General features: G+C 52.0%; 3 protein-coding genes and 1 long non-coding RNA gene across 6 annotated transcripts; 1 reads left to right on the top strand and 3 right to left on the bottom strand.

The window, feature by feature from the left end:
- Nucleotides 1-6739: 6739 nt before the first annotated feature.
- LOC120308636 (lipocalin-like) lies at nucleotides 6740-9394 on the bottom strand. Its single transcript, XM_039344964.1, has 7 exons — nucleotides 9233-9394; nucleotides 8722-8861; nucleotides 8334-8407; nucleotides 8035-8145; nucleotides 7549-7644; nucleotides 7251-7272; nucleotides 6740-6912 (listed from the first exon to the last, which is right to left on the bottom strand). The coding sequence occupies exons 1-5, from the start codon at nucleotides 9320-9322 to the stop codon at nucleotides 7598-7600; spliced, it is 462 nt and encodes a 153-aa protein (XP_039200898.1). The 5' UTR covers nucleotides 9323-9394; the 3' UTR covers nucleotides 6740-6912; nucleotides 7251-7272; nucleotides 7549-7597.
- Nucleotides 9395-9989: 595 nt separating this feature from the next.
- LOC120308596 (lipocalin-like) lies at nucleotides 9990-12565 on the bottom strand. 2 transcript variants are annotated; one of them, XM_039344850.1, is made up of 7 exons: nucleotides 12399-12565; nucleotides 11716-11855; nucleotides 11487-11563; nucleotides 10751-10864; nucleotides 10541-10642; nucleotides 10387-10415; nucleotides 9990-10177 (listed from the first exon to the last, which is right to left on the bottom strand). In XM_039344850.1, exons 1-6 carry the CDS (start codon nucleotides 12489-12491, stop codon nucleotides 10387-10389), a joined length of 555 nt encoding a protein of 184 aa, XP_039200784.1. In that variant the 5' UTR covers nucleotides 12492-12565; the 3' UTR covers nucleotides 9990-10177. The 2 variants fall into 2 exon arrangements, with proteins under 2 accessions (XP_039200784.1, XP_039200785.1); XM_039344851.1 differs by having other exon boundaries at nucleotides 10387-10412.
- A 1568-nt stretch (nucleotides 12566-14133) lies between these two features.
- On the bottom strand, nucleotides 14134-16783 carry C8G (complement C8 gamma chain). Its single transcript, XM_039344849.1, has 7 exons — nucleotides 16625-16783; nucleotides 15708-15847; nucleotides 15413-15483; nucleotides 15206-15307; nucleotides 14790-14891; nucleotides 14471-14509; nucleotides 14134-14271 (listed from the first exon to the last, which is right to left on the bottom strand). The coding sequence occupies exons 1-7, from the start codon at nucleotides 16751-16753 to the stop codon at nucleotides 14252-14254; spliced, it is 603 nt and encodes a 200-aa protein (XP_039200783.1). The 5' UTR covers nucleotides 16754-16783; the 3' UTR covers nucleotides 14134-14251.
- A 2547-nt stretch (nucleotides 16784-19330) lies between these two features.
- Nucleotides 19331-25373, top strand: LOC120308635. Of its 2 annotated transcripts, XR_005556895.1 has the most exons (3): nucleotides 19361-19540; nucleotides 20363-20950; nucleotides 24156-25373. It is a non-coding gene; the product is annotated as an uncharacterized LOC120308635 (long non-coding RNA). The 2 variants fall into 2 exon arrangements; XR_005556894.1 differs by lacking the exon at nucleotides 24156-25373 and having other exon boundaries at nucleotides 19331-19540; nucleotides 20363-20973.
- Nucleotides 25374-27426: the final 2053 nt, after the last annotated feature.

Raw genomic sequence — 27426 nt, 5'->3', positions numbered from 1 at the left:
TTTTCTCAAATGGCATTTTCTCACTAGCCTGGACGACGCAGCAGAGGGCAAGGCCCAAAGCGAAGAGCCAGGATTTCATCTCGCTAGTCCCTTTCTTCTTCTCAGCCCAAGAATATGCGGAGACTCAGAGGCAGGTGACTGGCACTCGCAGGGCCTCCTGCTCTTATAGAGCCCGGGGGGGCTCCCCGTGACCCCCACCCTCGCAGGGGCTTGCATCACCTCCATCCAGGCGTGCAGCCACCGAGATAACGGGGTGTTTCTTGGCTGGGCCTCAATGCCTCGAGGGCCCCAGCTGGCAGGCTGACCTTACCCATTGATGTTCTCCAAACAGGGTACGTTTGCGTTGGCTCCGGACCCAGTGGGCATTTGGCCTGCAGCCCACCAGGAAAGGTCTCCCTCTTTCTTCGGAGCTGGGCGACAAAGGTCAGTGGCCTGGCTAAAATGCAAAACTAACAAGCTTGTGACCATCCAGGTGAGAGAACAGAGGAGAAGACGGAGTCAGGAGACCGAGGTGTGTCCTCACGTGCTCAGGGGTGATGTAGCACCACACAAAGCAGCGTTTGGGGGAAAGACAGCAGTGGAGATGAGCTCCTTCCCTATGTTGCTCTGAAAATCCCCCCCCCCGTGGAATGAAGGTTCCCCAAGGAGGCTGTGGGAACAGGCAAGGCTACCTGGAGGACCTCAGTGCCCCCCTTCCAGTGAACAAGCTCTCAATGCCCCACTGCCCCACCCCTGTGCAGCAGGTGGGAAGCACAGGGAAGGGGCTGAACCTCTCCAGAAGGTCACTGTGGATCCTTTTGCCACATGTTCCAAGCCAAGGCGGATCCCCTCTTGTAAGTGGATCGCAGAGGAGGGAGAGCAGAGCTAATCACCCCTAAACTGGGCAGCCGATGAACCATCAAAGGTGGCCTCCCCTATGTTGGCCAAAGGGGGCATAGTTTCTCCTTACATCAGGGGACACCGTTTCAGACGTGCACCCAAGCGGTGACCCCTCTCTCTGCTGCTCCGTGGCAAAGACGCCTGGGGTGGCCACTGTGAAATGATCCGGTGGTAAGAACATGCTGGAGCAGACTCGGGTCGGGACTGGCATTGTCACTTTTCTAAGGCTGGCCGGCAAAAGGGCCCTTGATTCATTTTGCCTGGGCACTTTGCCTGGAGCTGCTGGGCTGTGGGGCAAAGTGGGGGGGGCACCCTGTGGGTCAGAGCTGGCCCATTCCCTCCTTGAGCCATCAGGGCCGAGGATGAGAGCAATGGGGAAAACCGACATGAATCCCACATGATTCTTTCACCTCTCCCACTGGCTTTTAGACTTTTTTGCTTTATCCATGCTCTTTCTTTATTCTCTTGGGCCTGTGTGGTTGACACATCGTGTGCGAACAGACTGAGCAGGTGGCCTTGTGCTTCCCGCCCCTCCCTGACCTCTGATTCAGAAGGACTGGACTTTTCATGGACAACATCCAGGCCCAAAGGAGAACTTTTCTGGTGGCCCAAAGGCCGAGGAAGGAGGCACCTCCTTCATATCTGTGCAGGAGTTGAGAGCCAATGAATGTCACATTAATAAATAAAATTAATAAAATTATGATCTGCAATGCAGCCAAAGGTCTCCAATCCTTCCTTTATTTCAAAGGCATAAAGTCTTTGGTAGAGGAAGGGCCCTGAACTTCCCACCACCCAGCAGGACCAGGCTTGGTACCAATCCGGTGTTCACACATTGCACGCAGTCCCAAATGGGTGCACAGCATTGCCTAAGCAGCCTTCTTCAGCCAGCCTGGTTGGTCCCAAATTCAGGGAGCTGCAATGGGGCTGCAGCCTTTGAACTCCCCTACAGTCTCCGAGGCTCTGAACCCCCCCCCCCGGGAAGCCCCTCGGGTCTCCCAGTGTTCATTCCCAGCTGAGGGAGTTCAGCACAGCCACAGCCAGCGCCCCATCCCGCCTTCCTGTGGCCTTCTGAAATGCATGAAAGCAAAGCTGAAAAGGGGAGCAGGCAGCCAGCTGTCCCCCCAACTCCCTCTCTCTTCTGACTTGCTCCTCCTTGCCTATGCTGGTTGCTGCACATACACAGCCACACCTTCCGAGGGTTTTGAGCCACTGTTGCACAAGACCCTTCATCGTCGTTTCCACAATTCCAGATTTTTCTGGCTGGCAGAATGTCCCCATGACCAAGGCGAGAGAAGTGAAAAGGTGAAATGAGGACTTTAGAAGAAAGCTGCCATTTGGGTTTCTTCAGAAGGCACCGCAACAAACGGGCATGTGGCACATTTGAGGCTGGCAGCTGAAACGCTCCCGGCAGCCCCTGAGCTTCCCACACACATCGGGAGAGCTGTTTGTGCTGGCAGGTATCCTGCTCATCTCAAAGGAGGATCACCTTCTGACTCCCTTCCTGGGCGGTCTCTTTGCCACGCAAAAGGTCACCCTGGTGTGATTTGGCACCCGAATGTGGGTGCAGCGGACCAGATACACAATATTCACTGCTCTGGACCGCGAGCGAAGCTGGGCTCGTGATCTGAGATGTTGATGTTGGCTCTTCTTTCTTTCTGATGCGGTCAGAAATGGAATATCCCATTCTCTTCCATTTTAATTTCAGCTCTGCCCCACTGATTGTGGGAGGGGGCAGTCCCCTGGGGCAGACAGAGCCGGTCCTCCCACCTGTCTCATTTTAATGAACTGGTTTTTTACCTGGGCTAAATTGTCCTCAAGAGGAAAATAAGGAACATAGAAGATAGAATATCAGAGTTGGAAGGGACCTTGGAGGTCTTCTAGTCCAACCTCCTGCTCAAGCAGGAGACCCTATGCCATTCCAGACAGGTGGCTGTCCAGTCTCTTCTTGAAAACCTCCAGGGATGGAGCACCCACAACTTCTGAAGGCAAAGCTGTTCCACTTCCCTGTAAGGAAGTTTCTCCTTAGTTCTAGATTGCTTCTCTCCTTGATAAGTTTCTATCCGTTGCTTCTTGTCTTGCCCCATTCTTGGGCTCACTTTGGGGATCCCCCCAGAAGTGAGAAAAGTGACATAACAGCACACACACATATACACACACTTGCCAGAAAAGAGGTGCACTTATGAATCTATTTATTAAGAGCACATCCGGGAAGTTTAGGTTTTAGCAAAAACAAAATTGCAGAGAGCAGCTGTTGGGGTGGAGCTTCTGATGGTTCTGCCTGGTCACTCCAAGGAAGGCAGCCAGGAGCCGGAAGGGCGTCTCTCTGCAGGGGCTCTTCTGGATGTCCCAAAGCCCCCATCTGCCACAGCCATGCACTGCCAAAGGGATCCAGACCTGGAGCGAGGACAATGGTGTCTCTGTCCCCAGTCAGGGTGCTCTCCCCGGAAACAGTCCCTCCGGCGTGAAGATCTTCACCGAGAGACTCAGCTAGGTGGATTTTGCAGCGGCATCTGCGGACACAAAGTCAGGCGGGCGGTTCAGTTACTGCCTGCTTCTAATTCCCAGCAACTAATTCACAAGATGCCAAGAGGGCAGTGGGGACAACTAAGCCTCCCACCCCACCCCACCCCGGGGCATGGGAGGGGTTTGCTCCTAAGTTAGAGCTGGATTTTGTTTGCACCAAAGGATCTTGAACCCACCACCACCTTCCTTCTCTGTGGAAGTGGCTGCACTGAACATTAGTGGTGAGTGTGGATTCAGCTTCCCCCCCCCCTCATGAATTCAGGCAGCCTTTACAAAGAAAGGACCGGAAAACTGGGGGAAAAATGGTCTGGCTGCCTCTGGATCCAATCAAGAGCCAGGAAGAGCTTCGCCCCTTGGGAGCTGCACGGATGTCGAATATTTGTGGGTGCCCCAAGTAGAAATGCCAAGGAGGGCTCTGGCCTGCCTTTTACCATTCCCTCCAATGACCCCCCTCCCGTCTCTGCCCCCAGATGCTTTCCCTTCAAGCCCCTCCTGAGAGCCTCCAGGGGCCCTTTAGTTATCAGCCCACGTGGCATCCAACTCTGAGCAAGGAAGGACATAAAAGACCCTGGCCAAAACCGGACAGTCCATCCTTCCCTTTATTTTGTAAATGATCACGTGGAGGGAAAGAGTCCAAGTGCTTCTTTCTTGGTTTCTCTCCCCCCCACCACCTTTGACCGAAGCCCACCTTGGCATCTTACCTTTCTTGGTCAAGAAGAATACCAGCTCTCTGTCTATCTGCATTTCCGTAGTGAAGTCTAGGAATTCCTGCCACACAGGCTCTGCCACAGACATCGTCTTGCCTGCAGAGAGGAAGAAGAAGCAGACCTGAGGGGAAGAGGCTTCTTGGGTCTCCCCCTACAGATCTCTGTGGGGAGAACGCCCTTCACGTAGGTGCGAGTCCCTTGCTGCATCTTAGGCGGGCCACCTGGCTTCCCAAAAGGGACAGGTGAAGGAGGATCAGGTGAAGGGGGCGCACCTGGGCATCGTCCCTCTTCTCACCTGGCCTTTTCCTTCTGCGCAAGGAGCCTCACAGAGTGACAGCCTCCTCTGTAATCCAAAATCACCCCTGGCCAGAAAAGGGATGTGCGAATGAAGAAATAAATCTTTCCCGCTTGGCGCAAAGGGTGGGGTGTGCTGGATACTTGCCGTAGAGTGACACAAACTTGCAAAATTTGCCATCACTTTCCTTCACGTCTTTGACACAGGTCATGGCATAGGTCTTGCAATCTGTCTTCCTCCTTTCTATGATCTTGTCCCCCCACTCTGGCAGAAAGAGCAGAAGGAGGCCACCCCAAGTTAGCGGTGGGGCCAGGCTGTTGCAGAAAGCTTAAACCAGATTCCTCCTGTCCGGAAATCATCTCCTTCTAAGGACACTTTTAAAAGCTGAGCCAATATTTTATTCTATTATTAACCTCCATTTAACACAGGAGCCGCTCATGTAAACGGTGCATCAATGTGAATTGATTAATTTGTTACAAACAAATTTTGGCTGATTCAGTCCTAAATGGACAGCTTGAAAGGTTAGCTTCTCTCACTGGGTAGAGATAGCTCAGATGTTTCCACCTTGGGAGACCATCATGAGTCTCCCCGTGGGGCTGCCTTTCCCCAGAGAAACTGACCGGGCTAGATGGCAGAGAGGAGCACCTCCACGTCATACCAACCACTTTTGTGCAGGTACATCCCATTTTCCTGTTTCGTATAGGTCATCTCTATGTTCATGGATCCATAGTCCCTGCAGAATTGAGCAACGGAACAAGTCATTAGGCGGCTGCAGAAGCAGCCCCAGGGCACTGCCCGTCTCTTGGCCAAAAAGGCTTCATGGAGGGAATATGCCAAGAGCAGCATCAGCAGACTCTCACTCCGTCCCCCTTCAACTGGGGGGGGGGGGCTCTGCTTCTTGGAACAGCTCTGTCTTCCTGCTAATCCTCACAGAAGATGTTGCCTTTTATCCTCACCAAGATCCCCTGTGCAGACATCTCAGAACAGGCTGGCAAGGCTCAGCTTCTGGCAAAGTTGGTGAGGACAGCTCCCCCCCACCCTGAAACCCAGCATCCCCACCCCTCTCCCAGGTGCAAGTGCCCACCCTCCCACCTACCCAGCTGGGGACAGAGGGTGGGGGCTATAGGAACTTACTGAAGCTGGTAGCAAATGTGAAGCTTCCCTCGTCCTGACTGCTTATGTTGGCAGTCATGATCTCCTTAGCCACAAACTGCACCAACCATTCACAGTTGGAGCCTATGCTGAGAACAAACCACTGCCCTAGAAGCTGAGGAAAAGGATGGTTAGCCAACCAGGATGCCCCGGGGGGCGTGCCAGGGAAGTTGGACCAGGGCAGCCCCTCTGGACAACCTGCCCCCTACCCGGCTTATTGGGGGCTCTTTGGCCGCCTGGAGAGGCCACCCGGCTCAGTTACCTGCCCAGGAGCACATGGGTTGGAGTCATCAGAGGCGGCCGTGGGAAGGCAGAGGAAGGCGAGCCCCAAGGCAGACAGCCAAAACAGCCTCATCCTGCCCTGGTGCATGGTCCCTACTCAGCCAAGTGGAGACACTTAGGGAAGCTGGTTCCTGAAGGTCAGCGGCTTTTATAGCACTGGGACGTCACTCCCACCCCCAATGGCCGGCTGGCCAGCTCCTCTCTGAACTGCTGTGGCATCCAGAGTGGGTCCAGCACAAAGGGTGATTCTTCTCTCAGCCAGCACAAAGGGCCCTTGCTCTGCCTGGCCAAGTTGCCTGGAGGCTTTTGGGTGACCTCCAGCCAGGAAAGCCCAGCCTTCTCTCTCTCTCACACACACACACACACCACCTCCAGATCAGGGCTGAGGTTGGCCAAAGGCAGCTGACACCAAGCCTGCCCTCTCTTCTCTGGGCCCTGCGGCTCCCTCCGTTTCCTCGCAGCAAGACTGAGGCACACAGAGCAAAGGAAACATCCTGAACGCCCTCCAGCTCAGGCAAAAGTGAAATAATAATAATTACAGCAACAGAGTTTTAATGATCATGAAAGGCACAGCAGCTCCACAGGCAGAGAAGCTTTGAGCAGGCAACATTTAAATGAGAAACATCTCTAATTAGGGAGAAATTTTAGGGCTGGACTTGGTTCTATTTCAGAAATTCCTTCTAAGAAGATCCCGTTGTTTAAAGGGCCCGTTTTGATGTGCATTGTAAAAACAAAAGCTTGTATCTGAAATATTACATGCAGTGGCTTCTGTGGTTTATAACTCTGTGGATCACAACAAGACAACAAGAACCAGAAGTTTATACTTTTTAGTTTGCTATTGTTTTAACTTTAACTTTGCACTTTCCCCAAGGGCCCCACAAAAAACATCATCAGAAAAAGGAGAAGTTATGATCTATTTATTCCACAGAAGGAAAAGGAATGTGGGCAAGGCAAATGACGGGGGGGGGCAGGGTTTAAGAGGTGAGAAGCCAGCAATTGTGGCTTCCAGGCTTGAAGCGTCAGGAACAGGAAAGTCTTTGGCTGGAGTTGGGTTAGGCTGGTTCTCTTCAGCCACTGCAAAATAAAAGAGCAAAAAGAGGTAACCACAAAATGGGGAACAGAGTCTGTACCCCAAAGTCGCTCTTCTTCCACCAACATTTCTCTTCAGAGTCATCCACACAAACTTTACCAAACCACTCCGTCTGTTTGGAGCAAGATACTGGACCAGGGAGGAATTTAGCTCGCAGCAGCTGGAAATTTTACAGCACCCACCACCACCCTTGTTCAGCAAGGGCGGCTTATAGGCACACAAACAGCTGAAGGGCAGCCCCTCTCCCCGTGCCACCATAATAAAGGCAATTACCTATCCCCCCTGTGCCCCATATCAACCCTTTGCAAGGCACCCCACTCACCTGATTTGCTTGAAACATTTATCTGCAATGCAGAAAAAAATGCACTGGTCAGGATTTAGCGGCCCCTAAAAGGTAGGAGGGCAGCAGCTCCTTCTCAGCCGGGGGGGGGGGAGAGTGCTGGGGGCCTGCAACGGCTCTCCTGCTCCTCTGTGGGGCTCACAAGTCCCTTAGCTACAATTTCCTGCTGCTCCCCAGCTGCCCTCTTCCGCCTTCTCTGGGGCTGCCAGGTGTCCTATGGGTCCGACACCCACAAAAGGATCTCTGAAGCCAAGGCAGGAAAAAGGGACCCTCTGCTCACCGGACAAGGGCGGGACCACCAGCTCGCCCATCAGCCCCATCTTCTGGCACTAGGCCTTGAATTGGTCCATGTTCTTACTTCCCTTTGGGTCTTTGCCTGCACAGGGAAGGGGGGAGAGAGTTATTCACTCAGGCACTGAACGTGGGAGTCTCTGAGGAGCCATTCTCAAAGTGCCTGCTGGAGGAGGAGCCGCTGAAAGGAACACACACATCTCCACAATGTTTGGACAGGGAAGCAATGCTGGAGATCTGAGTTCAAGGTTTGCTCAGCTCTCCTGCAGAAGGGAGCAAGGTGGATGGACAGGCAAGCAATTAGAGCAAGAAAATGACCCTAGGTTGAAATAGGCAGCCACCCCCACACCCATCATCCACAGTCCCCCTTGCTGGGCAGGCTGAGGCTGCTTTGGCTTATGGCCTGCCTCCCGGGCTCCCCCTGACCCCGGGTTCAAGAAGCAGGAGGGCCCTTAGCTTCTGCCAGATCACCCACTGTAAAGCTGGAGACTCCTGCTGGACGGCATCTCCTTCATCTCCCACTGGACGTAGACGATGGCGAAGTTGGCATCGCTGGCCATCACCCACAGGTCCTTCTGGCCCTTCTCTGCAGAGGGGGAAGCAGCCGGAGCCCCCGTCAGTAGCCCCCCTTCCTCCGGACCCTTCTCCCCACCCGCACTCTCGGGAAAACCAAATGGGGCACTCTGCACATGCTCAGAATCACACTCCTCTAGCATCTCTTTTGAAGAAAGGCAGCCCTGGTTCGGGGTCCATCCAGGGGGTCTCCCTCCATACCGTCACTTGCGGTAAAGTGTCCCGGTTGCTCGGTCTTCGTATAGGTGCCCTTCATCCCTTCGCAATTTTCTCCCCTTGGAAGCAGCAAAGAGAAGCAAAGTGGGGGGGGGGCTGTTTCTGGCTGGCAAAAGAGTCGCCCTCTCTGGGCCTGCATTGTGTGGCTATCATTCGCCCCCATCTTGCGGGGGGGGAGCGGATTCCAGTTGCCCTCAGGAGATTTAGACCTGGCGCTCCACCAGGAATCCGGAGGGTGTTTGCTGCACGTGCCTTAAATCTGGGCTGGGTGAACCTGCGTGGCCCCCCCACCCCCCCAAGTCTGTCAGGGAAAGAGGGTGGTACTATTGGGGGGACAGGATCAAGGCGGGGCCCAACCGCAAAAGGTATTTACAATAGGTAGTAAGTTTCTATTTCCAGGTTGCCATTCGGTAAGGGGACGATTCGGGCGGCCGGTGTGGTGATGATGTCCTTCAGGCTCTGAAGCATCGGATCGGTGGAGGCGAGTGCCTGGACGTGCCACTTCCCTGCAAACTTCAAAGACCCCTGTGGATTAGACTGGCAGGCCAGCCCCCTCCCCCCCCCAGCCCTTGCGCTCCTGAGGCAGTTGGGCCTATACATTTGGCCCCCGGAAAGGCTGCTGCTCCTGCCCGACAGAGAGAGGGCAGAGAACGGACCACAGTGAAACTGTAAAACCCTGACATTGATGTTGCTGAGGTAGACTGCACTTGAATATGGAGGGACAGTTTGGCTGAGGACCACAGAATGTTTATGCAGGAGATCCACAGCCAGATGTGTACACAAAGGTTGCAATTTAGGAGATGGGCTGGCAAGCCCTCGCCCACATCTGCAGCCCTGGAAATGGCTCGGACATCCCCAAGCCCCCCCTTCCCTGCAACCGGTACCCTTTTAAGGTTGAAATTTGGATCCACTTCCACGTCGGCCTGGACACCAAACATGCAGAATGTGGCAAGGCTGAGCAGGGCGGCCTTCATGCTGGTGGGTCTGTCTTGGTGCTCCTCATGTGCCGGTAGGGTGGCAGGAGAGGCAGAGATTTATACCCCTCCCTGGCACTTGACAGGAAGCGGGGCTTATGCAACACTTTGGGCAACTGGTGTCTGGTAACAGGGCATTAAGGGATAAGAGGTACTGCAGCTGACCCACCCACAGGGAGGAGGAGGAGGAGGAGGAAGCACAGCCTGCAACCCAACCTCCCTTTTATCTAAATCCCCTGTAATTCCCTAGGAATGGGGAGGGGCTTCCTTCAATGCCAGAGGAAAAACCCACCTCCCACTTGGGCAGGTCAACAAAAAGTGCTCCAGAATTCTTTGCTAGGCAAAAGGCTACAGAAAGCAGGGGCACTGTGTGTGTCTATCTGTGTGTGTGTGTGCGCACACAAAGGGGTTGGGCTTTGAAAGGGGAGTGTGTAGGGGGGAGCCAGCCAGCCCAGGAAGGCCGAACAGGATCTGACCCTTTGAGAAGAGCAGCAGGAAGAGAAAGGGTCAGCGAGAGCAAAGTTGCGTTGTTGCATTTTTAGAGAACTTTTTTCAGTGGTGCAAGAACAGATTGGGTGGAATCTCAGACATTAAAACCTCCCTCAGACCCAAAAGACCCCAGCCCTGATCCCACCTCCCCACGGCAAGGCAGCAGCAGCGACACCGGTCTGTGTTACATTTTATTTTATTATTGCTCTTATTAATATTTCCAGGCCAGGACAAAGGCTGCTATTTGAGGCAAGAGGCAGGAGAGGTGCTGGGCTGAGGGGAAAGGAGGCCACACGGAGAATTCCAGCACTGCGGGGAGAAAAGGGCCTTCGCCCCCTCCACCTCCTTGGAGGCGGAAGCCAGAAGCTGCAGAGGAAAAAGGAAGAGAAAGTTATTTCAAGAATCCTTGGATACTTTCTGCTTTTTAAAAAAGAAATACAATGTCTGTATTGTTTTTCAAAAGAAACATTAAAATGCCAACTAATGTAAAGAGGAAAGAAGAAGAATAAAACAAGTTTAAAAGTGACAAAAAAATGACATTCTTGGATACTTTCTGACAACTGAAGGCTACTGACCTAGGCAGTTTCTCCCAGGCACAGATCTGCTGGGAAGAAGGACGGGAAAAGGGATCAGACGCCGTGGCCCCCTGAGGAGACCCCTCCACCGGCCACCCAACGCTTGATGCCAGCCCAGCCCTCCCCGCAAAGCCTGCCCGCCGGGCGCTCTCACCAGTCCGGGGCAGGAGGAGGATGTCTTCCTGGGCAAGGCCCTGCCCCAAGGCCGTCTGGGTGAACTTCGCCAGCAGCTCCGGGCGCAGCTGCCTCTGCCTCCCTGGCGGCAGAAAGCAGCGCGGGTGAGGGCCCCTCGCAGTGCCCCGCAGCTGCCTCTCCGGGCAGTGCCCGCCTGGGGAAGGGCCAGGGAGACACTGGCTGCACCTACCGTACAGGGTAACCATGGTGAAGGTGTCGGCCCCCTTGGTGATGGTGTCCCCCAGCAGCGCAAACTCATCGTAGTTGGTCTCCAGCACCCGGATGTTGTGGGCACTTCCGGACCCTGAAAGAGGAGCAGGTGAGGGGAGAAGGGTCCCTAGCCAGGGCACCCCTCCCCTTAGGCCCAACCCGCTTGGCAGCCCCATTGCCCTCCTTGCAACAGGCAGGGAATTGCCTCCCTAGGGGGCATCCGGCTCAGCTCCTCCCTCCGTACCCCCGGGGCTTCCAGGCTACCCTTCCCAGGAATCCCATCATGGTGCTGGGGCTGATGGGAATGGGTGCCCAATGCATCCGGAGCGGCCCTGAATGAATAGGAGAAGGGGAGGGCAGGGATGAGGAAGAGGGGCAAAGCAAGCAGCTGGGGAGGGGGGAGGGGGGAGGGACTGGGGGGCACCGCTGCCATCAGCATCTGCCTGGTGGGCAAGAAGGCTGCTCCATGGGCTCCCTTGCTGCCTTTCTGTTCCTCCAGCCTTCTTCCCCCCTCCCGGGGGCTCGGGGCAGGACAGGAAGGGGGGGCTAATCCCTCTGGCCAGAAAATGCTGGAAGTTGGACCGGGGCCTGCAAACCCGTTTCCTCCTGCTGGCAATCCAGACTGTTTGACCAGCCCCTTTTGGACAGAGCTGAGCAGGAACAGTGAGAAAGAGGGCAGGGGTCTTCAGGTGGGTGGGAGAGGGGCTCCCACGTACAAGGGCTGGTGTAGGTGAAGCGGCCGGGCTCCTCCGTCTGGAAGAAACGGGTCCTCTTGGTCTCACACTGGTCAAGCCTGGCAGGAAGAGAGGCAGCGGTCAGGCAAGGAGGCGTTGACTCAGGGCGCCAACTCATCTGGGCAGCTCACTGCTCTGGCACAGGGGCTGCTGGCCCTGAGTCTCCCCCCCTCCAGAAGAGCAGTGCCCCCCCACCCCAGAGCCTCCTTACTTGGGGTAGGTGGAGACGATGTCCAGGTTCCCGTCTTCCGTGGGGGTGACGACTGTGGTGCACATCTTGATCACCTGCCTTTTCTCTTTGAACCACCGGGAGTTGGAGGCCAGGCCGATGCTGTACCAGGTGCCTGTGAACTGAGAGGGGGGGGATCAGGCCTCCCCACATGGCACCCCTTGACACCCCCCCAGCACTCTCTCCAGGGCTCAGACAAGCCCAGCCAGGAGGGCATTTGGGAGAAGAGAACACACGAGGAAGTTTGACTTGGGCCAGTTGGTGCTCTCGGCCACTCCAGTTCCCAAAGTTTATTTCTCCTGATGGACAGAAGGCAGCTGGATTCCTTCCAGGTTTGAGAAAGTCAGTAGCAGCAGAAAAAGCAGAGCTTTTAAACAGTGTGTGTGTGTGTGTGTGTGTATGCTTCAATTACAGCCTCCAATTCCCTTCCTCCCCTGAACCCCTAGGACAAGCTTTCTGCAGCTTACCCTTTGCAAAGAGTGTGGACAAGTGACGGGGGCTTTTCCTCCATATTCTGTGCACACACACACACACACACACACACACACACACACACCCTGCCAAAGGACCCTGAGTCTTCCCACCCACCAGCTCAGCTGAGGAGCCCACTGAGATTTTTGCGCCCGGGCCAGGGACCGAGGGCGCCACGTTGGCACTCCCGTTACCTGCTCTTGCTGGAAGTCAGCCTGCACGGGCATCTCGGCCCCCACCTGGAGCAGGCAAAGCAGGGCCAAAAGGGCAGCTGGCTGGGCCCACATGCTGAAATTCTGTGGCTCTGCCTGGAGTGGTGTCTCTGCAAAGGCTTCTTCCCCAGGAACGGTCTGCCAGAAGCCAGGGCAGCCGGCTATATATACTGGCCAGCCCAGCAGCAGGTCAAGGGGCAACCCTGTGCTGGAGGCCGGCCCCTGCCTCCCCCCCCCCGCTCCCTCCCAGCAGAATGATGCAAGCCGAAGGCATGGAAACAGAACAGGCAGCTGGGCCCTCTGCTCTGTGGGGCCCAGCTGTGCGAGCATTCGCTGCAGGCCCATCAAGGAGACCCCCACTGGAAGGTGGAGGAGCCTGCCACCCACCCCACCCCATCATCCTCCAGGCTGTGTGCAGAGGGACACCCCCTCCCTCTCTGGCTCTCGCCCTGCTGTGTAAAGTGCAGGAATGCCTCATTCAAGGAGGCCACGGGAGGACCACCTGCCCACAGGACCCAGACCTTGGCTGCCCTTCACCCTGATGCCAAGCCCGCCTGGCTGCTTCCTTGAGGGGGGGAATTTTGCTGGCGGACACAGTCTGGTGGGTTGATTGTGGTTGCCAAGAACGGGAATGGCAGCACTGGATCAGTTGGAAGGTCCAGCCCCATTGTCTACTCTGCAATGCCAAGAAAGCCTAAAAGCCTTGCGGGGGGGGGCTGCTGCGTGGGCAGTTTGGGGGGGGGAAATGGTCTGGAGTCCCTGGAGGAGAGGCCGGATGGCTGTTTAATAAATAAATAAATAGTATGCATTGTCAGCCCTCACTCGGCGTCTTAATTAAGTCCGAAAGAGGGCAAAAGAATCTCTTTCAGGACCGAGGAGTGGAGCCCAGAGGGAGGGCAGGGAGCTGCAAGGCCGTGCTTGGGAAGGGAGACAGGGAATAGCCGCCCTATTAGGGAGTTGACTGAGGCTGGAGGGGCATCTGGGTCCAGCAGCAGCTACCCCTGCCTCAACGCAGCTCAGCCTGGCCAAAGGAAGGCCAGCTGTTGGCCAGAGGCGGCTGCTCCAGCCAGCCTCCTTCTTCACAGCCAACAAGAGAACCATTGCCTTCGGACCGAGCTGCCAGCCCCTTTGGAGCCAGAGGGGGCCTTGCCAGAGCCAGTGGGGGGGGGGTCCGAGGGACATGGCTGGGGTGCTGGATAAACAGCACGTGCAGAGGCTTCCTGCAGCTGGAACAGCAAAACAAGCCAGCCGCCAAGAGAACAGACTGGTTGGGGGGGGGGGGGTTTGTCATCCAGCGCTTTCCAGAACTGCCTTCTCAGCAAAAGCTGAAGAGGCTGAGAACAGTCCAGCGGTGAAGGCAGGGCAGCTGAGTGGGGATGGGGGGCTCTTTGGCACTGGGGGGGCAGGAACTCTGCAAGAAAACATTGCCCAGATGCACACAGCCTGGTGGTCCCTGGGAGGGGCAGAAACCTTGGGGGGGCAGAGACAGGAGAGCAGCTGAGCCCAGAGTTTGTTCCACCACTTACAGCCCACCCCCCCTGCCCCCTGGCCCTCTTAAGGGCCCCCTCCCACCAGAAGTCTTCTTAGGCTTGGGGAGGGTTCAGGCAGCCACAGGGACGGGGGCGGAGCTCATTATAGGCCATGTTCTACCTTTCACAAGCAGCTCAAGCCTGCTTTTCAGCTAACATCCCTTTTTTTGCAAATATCAGTAACGTCAAATTGGGTTTTCTTGTTTTATTTTCATGGGAACAAAGAGGCTTGGTAATTCCTGTTTCTTGAGTGTCCACACAGGTTGTCTTGACACAGTTGGAGCGTCAGATCGCTCATGACTCCTGCTATCCTGTGTATTTCGTTTCTGGAAAGCAGGAAGAGAAAATGCAGGGGGGTGGGAAGAAAGTGAAAGGCCACTGCTTACCCTCCTGCAGCCCCCCAGCAAGGCTTTGTACCCATTGCCCATCAGCCAGTGGAGGACGCAAAGCCCGCCTGCTCTGGCCGGGTGTTCAGGTCCTGGCCTGGAGAGCTCAGCTGAGGAGGCATTGAAGCCCACAACTCACCGTCAAGGATGTGGAATTGGTCAGCTGTGCTACAAAATCCTGCAGAAAAGAGCCCACATGGAGGAGAAAGTCAGATTAGCGATGCTAGCGGATTCCACTCATCTGCTCACAAGCCTCAGCGCCCCCGGCTTGCCCCAAACCAGGCACTGCTTGGGTGGAACGGCTTTGGAAGGCCTGCGACAGATGGACCCACAGAGTCCCTTTGCTTGGCCCGTTCAGGAATAAGGGGAGCACTCTGCTGCTGCCCAGGAGCTGCTTCCGTCTGGCATGGCCCAGGGAGCACCAATCTGCCCTCACAAGTGCAAAGAGCTACGCGCACCGTAGACGGGGTAATAAAAGATGTGGTCATCGGTGATTCCCATGGCAGTCATGGCAGCTTCAAACTTCTTCAGGGCGACATTTGCCACCTGTGCTGTTCGTCCTTCCGGAGGTTTTGCAAAAGAGAGAAGCATTAGAGGATCCCCCCAAGTCGCCCTCCACTCCCCTCAAGCAGCTCAAGAGCTTTTGCTGGCCAACTTCCCTATGGAGCAGGCTGGCTAGAAAAGAGCTCCTTCAGAGATAGCCCAGGCCCCCTCTTCAGGATTTGCCCACCCTGAAAGGGAGGAGGCTGTCCCAGGGAGGCTGTACGGCGGCCTCCTGGCAACACAACTCCCAGCGGGCACCATCCTCCCTTCCCCCAAAGGTTTGAGTTCCCTGCAAAGCCCACCAACGTAAGGCTGCAGCTTTCATTCACACCGTAAAGTTTGGCTGAAATCTTGCGGTTCTTCTGGAAGTACAAGATGGCGTAGCTGCTGTAGTCTGTCTCCCCCACCACCACGTCCACTGGGACAGCGCGTCCTGGAGGAGGGACCACAGGGAGATCAAGGCTCAGCTTGTCCTGCGAGGGCCATAGGACAGCCACGGAGCCGGAGAGAGGAAGCCTTCTCCTTTCCTGCCTCTCACCTTTCAAGAGGAACCGTCCTGGGGTCTTGCTGGCAAAATAGCTCTGCTTGATGTTCCAGCAAATCCCCTCCCTGCAGAGATGAAGGTGGCGTCAGACAGAAGAAGAGACTATATCGGTTCAAAATGACCAAGGTCGGGACAGTTGCGGAACAGACTCCTGCAAGACTGGATTGGTTCCTCCCCCCCTCCCTGCCTGTGAACTAGGGAGGGCCCTGCTGGAGACATGGGTAGGCTGAGCACACACACACACACACACCCGTGCCCCATCCTGAGAGCAGGTCCCCGAAACACTCACAGAGGCCGGAAGGTGCTAAAGAGCAGTGAGCCGCTGTCAGTCACCGACACAACCACATTGGTGGCTTCCACCCGGTAGCCATTTTCACGCAGGTAAAGACAATCAGAGGCCACCCCCACCAGGAACCACTTCCCTGCAAACTAGGAAAGGAGGGAGATGTCCATCTTGTCTCTCTCTCACACACACACACCCCACATTGACCCCCAGTGGATTAGAGGCTGCGTGGCTGGGTTTCCTTCCATTATTTCTGCAACTTTCTCCCCTCCAGCCACAAGCCACACTTAAAATGTGGCACAGTTGCAAAAATTAAGCCCAAGATCCGGTTCAGCGAATTGTATTTTTAAAATGCCACAGGCATCAGCTATTTTAAAATAAACCCTTTATTCTTTTATTTACCGAAACAAGATAGTACACTGACTCTTCTGGAGTTGACAGTGATAGAAAAAACATGAAACTGAGTAAACAAAGTGGGCATGCTCTGATTTAAGATTTTATTGTAACAAAAGCCAGGGAGGAGGAGGAGAAGATGCCTGTGGCGTGAGTTCTTCTCCTGGGGAACCTTCCTCTTAATCGAGAGAGCTGCCTCCTTCGCACTGTGACTGTCTTTGTCCAGAGTTGGGCAGGGAGAGCGGAGCTGAGCAAACAGGAGAGATAAGAAACAGCCTAACAAGCACTCCTCTGTGAGGGGATCAGGATTATGGGCTTGCAGCCTAGGATGTCTGCTAGATCCCTGGAAGGGGGGGGGTAGGAGGAGAGGCCCTTCTGAAATGCAGCGATAAAAATAAGGCTGGTTGGCAGCAATAAGAGATTGCAGCTGCTTCCCAGGCCCCCTTTAGCCCAGCGCAGGACAGACTCTGGGGGGGGGTCCTTGCCCTCTCAGAGCACCCACCGAACGAGACCCCCGTCCCCCCGCTCACCAGGGCAGGATCAAACTGTTCCTGGGCACTGATGTTGTCGATGGGGCTCTTGGAGGGTTTGGGCCTCCGAGCCGAGGAGGGCGAAGCCAGCAAAAGCCCAGCCAGGAGAAGGACAGCAATGGGCGCCATGGTGGGACGGCAATGACCGGCAGGGCTCGAGGTGCCCTTGGGCACAGGAGGGCGGGTGGGCTCCCAGTTAGCCATTAATCCAGCTTCCCGGAAAAGGCCACTGGGGAGATTCCAGCTGCTGCTGCTGCTGCTGCTGCTGCCCTACCACCCCCCCCCCCCCGAGCCAAGGACGGAGCTCCATTCTCAAAGGTACAGGCTGGGGCCCCCAGTGCACCCTGGGATTTGCGCCTCTTGGAGAAGCCCCGGGGCTCCAGCTCAGCTCCTTCTGGGTCCTGGACAGGCAGCCAACTCCTGCAAAGCTTCTCTCCTGCTAAGAACATACAACAATGAAGTTGGAGGGGATCTTGGAGGTCTTCTAGTCCAACCCCCTGCCTGAGACAGGAGTCCTTATAGTTTTCCCAACAAATGGCTGTCGAATCTCTTCTTAAAAACCTCCAGTGATGAAGCACCCACAACTTCTGAAAGCCATTGCACTGTCACGAAATTTCTCCTTAGTTCTCTTTAACAAGCTTCCACCCATCACTTCTTATCCTAACCTCAGGTCCTTTGGAGACCTGAGATTGACCCCCCCTCTTCTCTGTGACAGCCCATGAGATATTGGAAGACTGTTATCCCGTCACCCCTCGTCCTCTTTGTTAGATTGTACAAAAACAGATGGAAGGATGGAAGGGAAAAAAGGGAGAACAAAGAGCCAAACCTGGGGAGAAGCAGGCTGGCAAAGGGTGGGGTGTTGACCTGCACACTGGGGGCAACTCTGTGCTGAAGCCTTGGGCGACTGGCCAGCCTCCGAATGGAGGCCCATCTTCCGTCCTTCCGTAGTTCCTGTGTATCTTGATACACCCCCTCTAGTCAGGCCTTCTGTGGCCTCACCACCATCAGTCCCAGGTCCTGCTTCAGATTTATGACAGTTGCAGCGTCCTGGGTTGATGTGATCCCCTTCTGCAACCTTCTGAAAAGCAAATGGGGAAGCCAGATTCAATTAATAACAGTGTGACTCACTTAATAACTGCAGTGATTCACCTAACAACTGTGGCAAGAAAGGTCGTAAAATGGGGCAAAATTCATTTAACAAATGTCTCACTTAGCAAAAGGAATTGTGGTCCTAAGTTGAGGACTACCTGTAAACCTTTTTAATGGATTTCAAAATTATTGTTCCATATCTTTATTATTAGAAGCCTTGTTATTAATATTAATAGAGCAACGGGAGGCCCAGGGGCTGCAGAACAGGCAGAGGAAACCTGTTTCAAAAGCCTTAAACTGAGTTAAAAAGACCTATGAATGCTTGAATGCCAATACTAAGGGACAGAAAACAGTGCCCTCCTGTGGGCAAGATGGGAATAGCAGCCACAAAAGGAAATACTCCTTTTCAATGGGATTTTAAGGTTATTATTCTGTACCTTTATTATTAGAAGCCTTGTTATTAATATTAATAGGGCAACGGGAGGCCCAGGGGCTGCAGAACAGGCAGAGTAGAAGCCTTAACTTAAGTTAAAAAGCCCTATGATGATGGCTTGAATAGATGCAGAATAATAATCTTAAAATGCCGTTGTGGTTGCAATACCTGATCTGACCACAGGATGGCACAGTTTTCTGTCCCTTAGCAATAGTACTGAGGCCATCAAAAAGGCCGCCGACAACTGCAGCGCTAACGCTAAGGGACAGAAAAGGGGAATAGCAGACCCAAAAAGGAAAAAAAAAGCCTTTTTAAGAGTGTTTTAATAGTGTTATTCATTGTCTGCTTTATGAACAGTTTTGTTATAAAAATTAATAATTGTCCAAGAGGCGCTAGGGCTTCAGAACAGCCACCGTAGCCAAAATACCTTATTTCTAGCTTTATACCCAGCATATAGTAAAGGACAGAAAGCAGTAGTTTCTCCCCTTGATAAAAAGAAAAGACGACAGCAGATAAAAATACTGTTTTACACAATACTGTTTTATTGTTTACCAAAAATAAAATAAAATCGGGGAGTACAACATGATGACAACGCCTCGCCCCTGGTTCGGCGAAGCCTCGAAGTGCCGCGTGTAGCAACAAAACCACCGGAACTCTTTGCGCCTCTTGATGAGCCGCATATGACCTTCTCCTCATGGCCGCGGCTTCCGCCTATCCAACCTTCTCTCAGAGACCTTCTCGGCATGCCCGACTTCCTGTCAGACATGCGCAGTAGTCCTCCACTGCCTTACCCATCGACCTCCCCAGCATGGCCAACTTCCTGTCCGTCTCCGTGGCCGTCCTTCCACTTCTATTCAAAACGACCTTCACGTCATGGCCGACTTTCGGTTAGACATGCGCAGTAGTCCTCTACAGCCTTACCCACCGACCTCCCCGGCATGGCCGACTTCCGGTCAGACATGCGCAGTAGTCCTCCACAGCCTTACCCACAGACCTTCCTTGCATGGCCGGCTTCCGGTTAGACATGCGTAGTAGTCCTCACAGCCTTACCCACCGACCTCCTTTGCATGGCCGGCTTCCGGTTAGACATGCGCAGTAGTCCTCCACAGCCTTACCCACCGACCTCCCCGGTATGACTAACTTCCTGTCCGTCTCCGTGGCCGTCCTTCTACTTCTATTCAGAACGACCTTCCCGGCAAGACCGACTTCCTGTCTTTACGAGGCGACTGGATGCGGTAGTTGCGACAGTACGAGAGACTGGGAGGCAGAGTCTCTTTGTACCCTTTCCATTTCAGAGGGAGAGAAAGTGGAAGGACGGCCACAGAAACGGACAGGGGAGGTCGGTGCGTAGGACAGTGGAGGACTACTGCACATGTGTGACAGGAAGTTGGCAGGTAAGGTTTATTTCCTTGTGTGGCTGCTTTTCCTGCCTAAGGCCGCATTCTGATAACTTTGCCCCTAAAATAACAAAAATAGTCTTTCATATCTTGGGAAAGCCTGACTTCTTTGCCTTCTTTTGGGTAAGGAGAGACTACGGCCTGACTTTTGACCCATTTTGCGGTTAGAAAAGAGTTAGGTCGAGGTAAGGCTGCATTCTGATGACTTTGTCCCCAAAATGACCAACACAATGTTGAGAAAGCCTGACTTTTTTGCCCTCTTTGGGGTAAGGTTTATTTCTTTGTGTGGCTGCTATTACAAAATAACCACAGGAGCGCACTTTTTGTCTGCCCTCTGCTATAGATGGTCTTTGTAGTCCCTGTCAGGACACTATGCCCAAAACAACCACAGGAGGGCACTACTCTAAAAGTAGAACAACCCGGAACCAGTAAGGGTGCTCCTTCAAGCACATGGGCCTACTCTGAATTGATGTGCTTGCATTTTAACATCTCCTTGGCCCTAGAGAGGAACCAGAGTCTGGAGCAGGGGTCCTCAACATGCTGGCTGAGGAATTCTGGGAGTTGAGGTCCACAAGTCGTAAAAGGGCCAAGTTTGAAGACTCCTGGTCTGAGCAACGTTCTTCAATCTGGGCAACTTTAAGACGTGTGGACCAATTCCCAGAATTCCCCAACCAGCTTGAATTTGAAGTGCAGACATCTTAACGTTGCCAAGGTTGGAAAGTTGCTCCAAAGGGTTTTGAACTGTTGGGAACCAGGCTGGTTGAAAAGCACCCTGCTTATTTTCTTTTCCCTTTTCTCCCCTTGCTTCTCTCTGAACAGGCACAGAGGCATTATCTACACCTACGAATTCTCCACAGACAAGCTGGTGGCAGAGAGCGTCCTTCCTATCTGCTGCTCCTCTTACAACGAAGTGGTCGGCTACAGCTACAACATTGGCCTTGTGGTCCCCTATGACAACATCTAGGCAGGGTGGGAAGAAGGGAAGTCCAGCTGGGTTGGACCCTGGAGAAGGAGAACCCCAAGGATGGCGTTCCTGCAGACCTCTTTGGAGGGCTCGGAAGCCACGGGTTGGCCAAGCAGGCAGCAGAAGAAGGGGGGACACATGGGGGTCTCCCCAAAGCTTTAATAACAGTGCTGTAGGACCGAAGAAGAGATGGTGGGTAACAGGAGCCATGATAGATAGGCAAGAATCAGGAGAAGATAATAAAAGCTTTAGCCCATAAATCAGGAGGTAGTAAGACAGGTTGTAGCCCACGTGTGCAGAGACCATTCTGGTGGAAGGGAGGGCTTCCATTCCTTGCACCTAGCTGAAATAGTTCAGTGCTGCCTTTCTGGAACAGGCGCCGACGCTACCTGCAACATCTGGAGATCTTAAGAAGAAGACGAGACTTTGGGAGCGTTTTTCTTGTAAATAAAATATCTTTATTAAGCGTTGGTCTCGGGATGAGGGGGTTGGTATGCTTGAAAAGGGCTGTTTTATTGTCAGGGTTGCTGGTTTTCAAAATCCCACCTTAGGAGACGATCCAGAGGCCATCCCAGTTGGAGAAAATCCCGCCACAGGTTAAGTCAAGCATGTGTGTAAGTATCCTTTCTTCTCCAGCTCCACTGGCACTTTGCCTGATCGCACCAGGACTGCCGAAGCAGCACCCCTCTTTAACCGTGCTGCCTGGGGCTGCTTGGAGTTGTATTGCATCTCTAACTTGGTGCAGTATGAGGATCTTTCCCTGATCCGTTCTCTATGCCGGTTCTTTGGCTTGGTCACAAAACGAAGCACAAGTTGTGGGGCCTTCCTGCTGGGTGGGCTAGGGCAGCTGCCAAACTAGCAGGGAGAGCACCACAGTTATTCCTCTCCTCGGCCGTTGCAGCATGGACTGAGGATGATGGGACTTGGTGGCCAGAGAGAACTCGGATGGGCAAGACCTCAGCACCTGAGAGTTTGCAGTCCTTGTGCAATCAGGAGAAAAGTGATTGGTATATATGGGCAAAACGGTCTTTTCTGGGCAACTTTAAATGTCCTTGTTTTCCTCACGCCGATTGGGCTAATTCAGCAGTTTCCCCAAAGGAATTTTTCCAGAACAGGAAGATGGTTTTGGTATTCTGGAGGTATCCTGATGCCCCCATCAAGACACTTCCTTTTCTAGGAACTTCCTTCTTGAAAACTGTTGCCGAAGAGGCAAATTGTGACATGATGGAGGGTCCCTGGATTGCCTGTATATACATATATAAAATCAGTGGAGCTGCAGAAGAAAGATGCACACATGCAGCTGGATGTATATTGTGTATAGAGCCAGGGCAGTGTTTTGCAAACTTGTCAGATGTGGGGGGACTTCAACTCCCAAGTAATTCTGGGAGTTCAAAGCCATCCACCTTAAAAATGGGCAAGTTTGAAAAAGACTGTTCTAAAGCAGAGGTTCTCAACCTTGGCAACTTTAAGACACTTCCTTTTCTAGGAACTTCCTTCTCGAAAACTGTTGCCGAAGAGGCATATATATCCACCTTAAAAGTGTGTGTGTGTGTGTACACACACACACAAGGTACAGGGAAGGGATTGGGGGGGTTGCACCTAGAAGAGCTCAGAAGGACAAACCAGCTAACTAAGGAGTCTACAAATTAAGCAACTTTAAGACCTGTGGACTTCAACTCCCAGAATTCCTCAAACAGCCATGAGGGCTGAGGAATTCTGGGAGTTGAAGTCCACAAGTCTTAAAAGTGCCAAAATAACCACAGGAGGGCACGGTTTCCATAACTTGTGCTATATACACGTTCTTTCTAGTCCGTCAGGCAGCTACGCCCAAAATAACCACAGGAGGGCACTCTTTGCAAGCCCTGTGTTATATATGGTCTTTGTAGTCCCTTTCAGGCTTACATGTCCAAAATAACCACAGAACGGCACCCTACTCATGCCGTAGATGGTCTTTGTAGTCCATGTCAGGCTGCTACGCCCAAAACAACCAGAAGAGGGCACCCTTTTCATGCCCTGTGCTATAGATGGTCTTTGTAGTCCCTGCCAGGCCGCTATGCCAAAAATAACGACAGGAGGGCACTCTTTTTATACCCTCTGTTATTTATGGTCTTTGTAGTCCCCTTCTTTCCGCTATGCCCAAAATAACCAAAGGAGGGCACCCTTTTCATGCCCTCTGTTATAGATGGTCTTTGTAGTCCCTGTCAGGCCACTATGCCTAAAATAAACACAGGAGGGCACTCTTTTTATACCCTCTGTTATATATGGTCTTTGTAGTCCCTTTCTTGCTGCTATGCCTAAAACAACCAGAACAGGGTACCCTTTTCATGCTTTGTGCTGTAGATGGTCTTTGTAGTCCCTGTCAGTCTGATATACCCAAAATAACCACAGGAGGCACCGTTTTCATGCCCTGTGCTATAGATGGTCTTGGTAGTTCCTGTCAGGCCGCTATGCCAAAAATAACCACAGGAGGACACTCTTTTTATACCCTCTGTTATATATGGTGTTTGTAGTCCCGTTCAGGCTGCTATGCACAAAATAACCACAGAAGGGCACTCTTTTCATGCCCTTTCTAACATATAGTCTTTGTAGTCCCTGTCAGGTTGATACGCCCAAAATAACCACAGGAGGGCACCGTTTTCATGCCCTGTGCTATAGATGGTCTTTGTAGTCCATGTCAGGCCACTATGCCAAAAATAACCACAGGAGGGCACTGTTCTTATGCCCTCTGTTATATATGGTCTTTGTAGTCCCTGCCAGGCCGCTATACCGAAAATAACCACAGGAGGGCACTGTTTTTATGCCCACTGTTATATATGGTCTTTGTAGTCCCTGTGGGGCTGATATGCCCAAAATAACCACAGGAGGGCACTCTTTTCATGTCATGTGTTATACATGGTCTTTGTAGTCCCTTTCAGGCTGCTATGCCCAAAATAACCACAGGTGGGCACCCTTTTCATGCCCTCCAATTTTACAACCTTTTTTGCTGCAGTTGTTAATCAAATTACCATAGTTAAATGAACCATTTGGTTAAGTGACTCCAGCTTCCCCCATTGACTTTGCTTGTCAGAAGCTGGCTGGGAAGGTCACAAATGACAATCACACAACCCTAGGATGCGGCAACTGTCGTAAATACATGCTAGTTGCCAACCGCCCTAATTTTGACCATGTGACCATAGGACATCACAATGGACATAAGTGCAAATTCTGGTTATAAATCACTTTTTTAGCACCATTGTAATGTTGAATGGTCATTAAATGAATGGTCGTAAATCAAGGAATAACAGAGTACCTTGGAGGTCTTCTAGTCCAACCCCCTGCACAAGCAGGAGACCCTACCATTCTGGGCAAATGGCTGTCCAATCTCTTCTTGAAAGTCTCCAGTGATGGAGCACCCATAACTTCTGGCGGCAAGCTGTTCCACTGATTGTTCTAATGGTCAGGAAGTTTCTCCTTAGTTCCAGTTGCTTCTCTCCTTGATTAGTTTCCATCCGTTGCTTCTTGTCCTGCTTTCTGGTGCTTTGGAAAATAGTCTGACCCCCCTCCTCTTCTTTGTGGCAGCCCCTTAGATACTGGACTACCTGTAGTTGCTTTTGTTTTAATTGCATTACAAACTAATCCAACTGAAGACAATGTGGTTTTCTTTTGCAGGTGGATTTTGGCACAGCAACCTGATCGACCGAAATGTCATCGATTACTTTATTCCCTTCCTGCCTCTCGAAATCAGCCATGTGAAAATGTGCATCAGGGCTGAATTGGAATTGCGGGGCCACCCCATCAATGAAGCCGTGGTCTCACGGGTGGCCGATGAGATGACCTACTTCCCCAAAGAGGAGCGAATCTATTCCGACAAAGGGTGCAAGACAGTTTACACAAAATTAGATTTCTATTACAACGTCTAAAATTGTTTTCTGCTTGCAACTTCAGAGAAGGGGGGAAAAAAACGAACCTATTCAGAGGACCCAAAGGAAAAACCAAATCACTTTCTTTCTCCCCCCCCCCCAGATTTTAACCTATGTAAATAGGATGACTAATTGAGATTGGGGAAGAGCTGGGATCTCTAAAATTGTGGCCTGTTTGTTAAGAACACAGTTTTGAGGTCCATCTGTTGCAAAGTTGTTTTAATCATGACTGCATTTTGGTCCATGACACAAGCTCTTTAGGGACCACGTCCATCTGCCTGGAAGTAAAAACGGTTCTAATTAGATAACAGTTGATTATGAAAAGTTGTGGGGTTGTTTTTTGGGGGGGAAACATTTGTGACTCCTAAGAAATGAAGGAATGTTTTTGCATCTGTGCATTTTTAAAAAAATAATTTTGTACAAATTAGCAGCTTGAATCTTTCTGTTTTCTTTGGGTATCCTTCGAGCTGCTTTTAAAGAGCCTTATTGTGTATCCAGACCAGTGTTGGTGCTAAAAAAATAATAATAATCAGAAAAGTGATCTATGGCTGCCAAAATTGTCAAGCAACAAAATATTTGACTGTATTTCAGGGAGATTTTTTTTTTTTTTTTTTTTTTTTTTGTAATTTTGGAATAAAACGCAACTGGCCATCTTAACTCCTGCCTGGGCTGAACAAGACATATTCCAAGTATTTTGAGAATCATCTGCAATTCCTTGAAGCAAGAACTTATCAGAACCAATTCAGAAAGCGTTGCCTTTGTGCCAAACCCAGAATTTGTCAGAATATTTTGATATTGTGGTCTCTCTGCAATCACTTGCAAAATATTCCTTTCCTCTACCCAGCCAAATAAAATGGCTTAGTGAAGCAGCTTTCCTTAACAAGAAGGTATTTGTCTCTTAACAGTGGTTTGTTGAACAGTGCTGGAATATTTTTCTTAATAAAGGAAAACAAAGCTGGTAGGTTAATTCTGCAGATCATTGTCCTACCCTGTCTGGAGGGCGCAACGTGGAAAATGTTGAGAGGGGTTTCATTAAAAGTTATTAAAATACTTATAATGTTGATAGAAATGTATCAGATCTCTTTTGAAAACATTTAACTGAGGGTAGGGGAGGAAAGAGTTCCAATAATAGAAAAAGGAAGAAACAGTTTCAAATTTAAGTCAATTTTTTCACTGGGCAAGACACCATGTATCAGAAACTCTATTGTACATTTTAGCAGAATCCCTAGGAAGCAAAGCAAAGCAAAACAAACCAGTCCTGGATTTTTTTTTTCCTAAAGAAAAAAAAACTGGAAAAAAATAACAAATAAAACCAAGGGCTGCCTGGCAAGATCATAACATGGTAGAGAAGATGCAAACAAAACAAAAAAAGGTTTGAATTTTTTTTTGGGGGGGGGGAAGGACCCACCAACCAGAAGGGCAATCTTATTGCAAGAGAAGCAATCCCCATTAGCATCCCCCCAAGGCTGGCTAATGGGACCTGTAGTCCAAAGCATCACCTAAATTCTGCATATAATCTTTATTTTATTTTGCATTTATTAAATTTTCAGATTTTTTTTTAAACAGCATTTTAAGCATTTTCCTGCTCAACAAGAAAAGTTCTCTGTTGGAAGAAGGGACGATCCCCATCAGCATCCCAGAGGTGGCTGATGGGACTTGAAATCCAGTGGAAGCCCAAGTCGCCCTCTGATCTCCTAAAAAGCACAGCTGCAAAAATGATGGGGTATTTTAAAAACTGGGCCTTTGCAACGGGAGAGGGATGGGAGGCAGCCTTTCAGGCACAAGGCTGCCTGACGGATGGGATTTGTAGTCCAAAGGGTCCCCGGACGGGGCGAAGGGCGCCGTAGGCGGGGCGAAGGCCCGAGGAGGAGGCATTACGCAATCTAATCACCTTCACCTGTGCGGGCCGAAGCACACGTGACCGTGATGAGCCGCTTCCCGCGCTGTGGCCGTCTCCATGGCAACCAGTGCGCCCGTCTCCATGGCAACCGGTGCGCGAGCTGGGAAACCAGCCGAGCGTTCGCACCTGTTTTTGCGCGGGAAACAGCGCGCGCCTTTCCCGCCCAGCGCCCTCGGCCTCGGCCCGCCTCGCTGGCTCCTGTCTGCACGCCCATCTCGCTCGTGATTGGCTGCCCCGAAAACGCTTCCCTCGGATTGGCTGAGCGGCCTCTCCCCTCTCCGAAAGGCGGGGGCATTTAAAAAGTCGGCGGGCTCCTCAGGCTGAGTGCAAAATTAAAAGCGATCCCCCTGTAGAGGTAGCCGCCGCCGCTGCCGCCTCTCTTTTTCCTCAAAAGAGAGGCGGTAGCGGCGTCTCCTGCCTCTGCAGAGGGCTCGCTTTTCTTTTGGCACTCAGCCTGAGAGCCTGCCGATTTTTTCCTTTTTGCTGCGGGGCGCCGGAGGGCAAAAATGTCTCTCTCCGGCGCTCCCGCGGCTCAAGTCCTCGAGCTCGAGGCCGGGCAGGGCCTTTTGAGCTTTGAGGTAATTGCAGCTGAGAATTTTTTTACCTTTTAGGGATGCGGAGGGGGGCGTGAGTTCTTCAACTAATTAATAGCTTATTCTCGAGGAGTCGGGATAGCACCTATGGTAATTTTAACCACGGCGTGTATTTTTAGGAGTAAAACGCCAGTGGTTGCTCAACGGTGTTTTATTCAAAGGACTCCAATAGCATAGGTCACTAAAAATACATATCTCACTCTTTCGCTCGGGGAATAACGCAAACCGCTGTGTCTTAAAGTAATTCTAGTCAATTTTTGGTCCAACCTGAGGTAATCTCAGCCATGCCCCTTTTAGAGGGACCAAACCAGCAAAGGTGAATAGGAGTTAAAATTAGCTTTAAAGGTAAAATTATCTCAGGAACTGACTTTCCTTTTAGGAATAAAGTAAATTCTTGGGATAATTTTAGCCAATATTTCAAGTTCTTAGAATAAAATTTTGGTGGAACCTGAGGTAATCTCAGCCATGCCCCTTTTAAAGGGACCAAACCAGCAAAGGTGAATAGGAGTTAAAATTAACTTTAAAGG

Source organism: Crotalus tigris, unplaced genomic scaffold (assembly GCF_016545835.1).
Source record: "Crotalus tigris isolate CLP2741 ecotype Arizona unplaced genomic scaffold, ASM1654583v1 scf7180000017940.1788314, whole genome shotgun sequence".
NCBI classification, from domain to species: domain Eukaryota; kingdom Metazoa; phylum Chordata; class Lepidosauria; order Squamata; family Viperidae; genus Crotalus; species Crotalus tigris.
This window is presented reverse-complemented; position numbering and strand designations above follow the sequence as displayed.

Bases quoted from the DNA above. Each gene is read 5' to 3' on its own strand.
- LOC120308636 (XM_039344964.1), bottom strand. From the start codon at position 9,322: ATGAAGGCCGCCCTGCTCAGCCTTGCCACATTCTGCATGTTTGGTGTC. The intron at 8,408-8,721 runs GTAAATACCTTT...GCTGCTTCCAAG, and splicing joins ATAGAAACTTACTACCTATT to GGGAGAAAATTGCGAAGGGA. The intron at 8,146-8,333 runs GTATGGAGGGAG...CCCCCTCTGCAG, and splicing joins ACACTTTACCGCAAGTGACG to AGAAGGGCCAGAAGGACCTG.
- LOC120308596 (XM_039344850.1), bottom strand. From the start codon at position 12,491: ATGTGGGCCCAGCCAGCTGCCCTTTTGGCCCTGCTTTGCCTGCTCCAG. The intron at 11,564-11,715 runs GTAAGGAGGCTC...TCTTCCTGCCAG, and splicing joins ATCGTCTCCACCTACCCCAA to GCTTGACCAGTGTGAGACCA. The intron at 10,865-11,486 runs GTACGTGGGAGC...CTCCTCTTTCAG, and splicing joins CTTCACCTACACCAGCCCTT to GGTCCGGAAGTGCCCACAAC.
- C8G (XM_039344849.1), bottom strand. From the start codon at position 16,753: ATGGCGCCCATTGCTGTCCTTCTCCTGGCTGGGCTTTTGCTGGCTTCG. The intron at 15,848-16,624 runs GTGAGCGGGGGG...CTCCTTTCCTAG, and splicing joins AACAGTTTGATCCTGCCCTG to TTTGCAGGGAAGTGGTTCCT. The intron at 14,510-14,789 runs GTGCGCGTAGCT...TCTTTTCTGCAG, and splicing joins CTTTTATTACCCCGTCTACG to GATTTTGTAGCACAGCTGAC.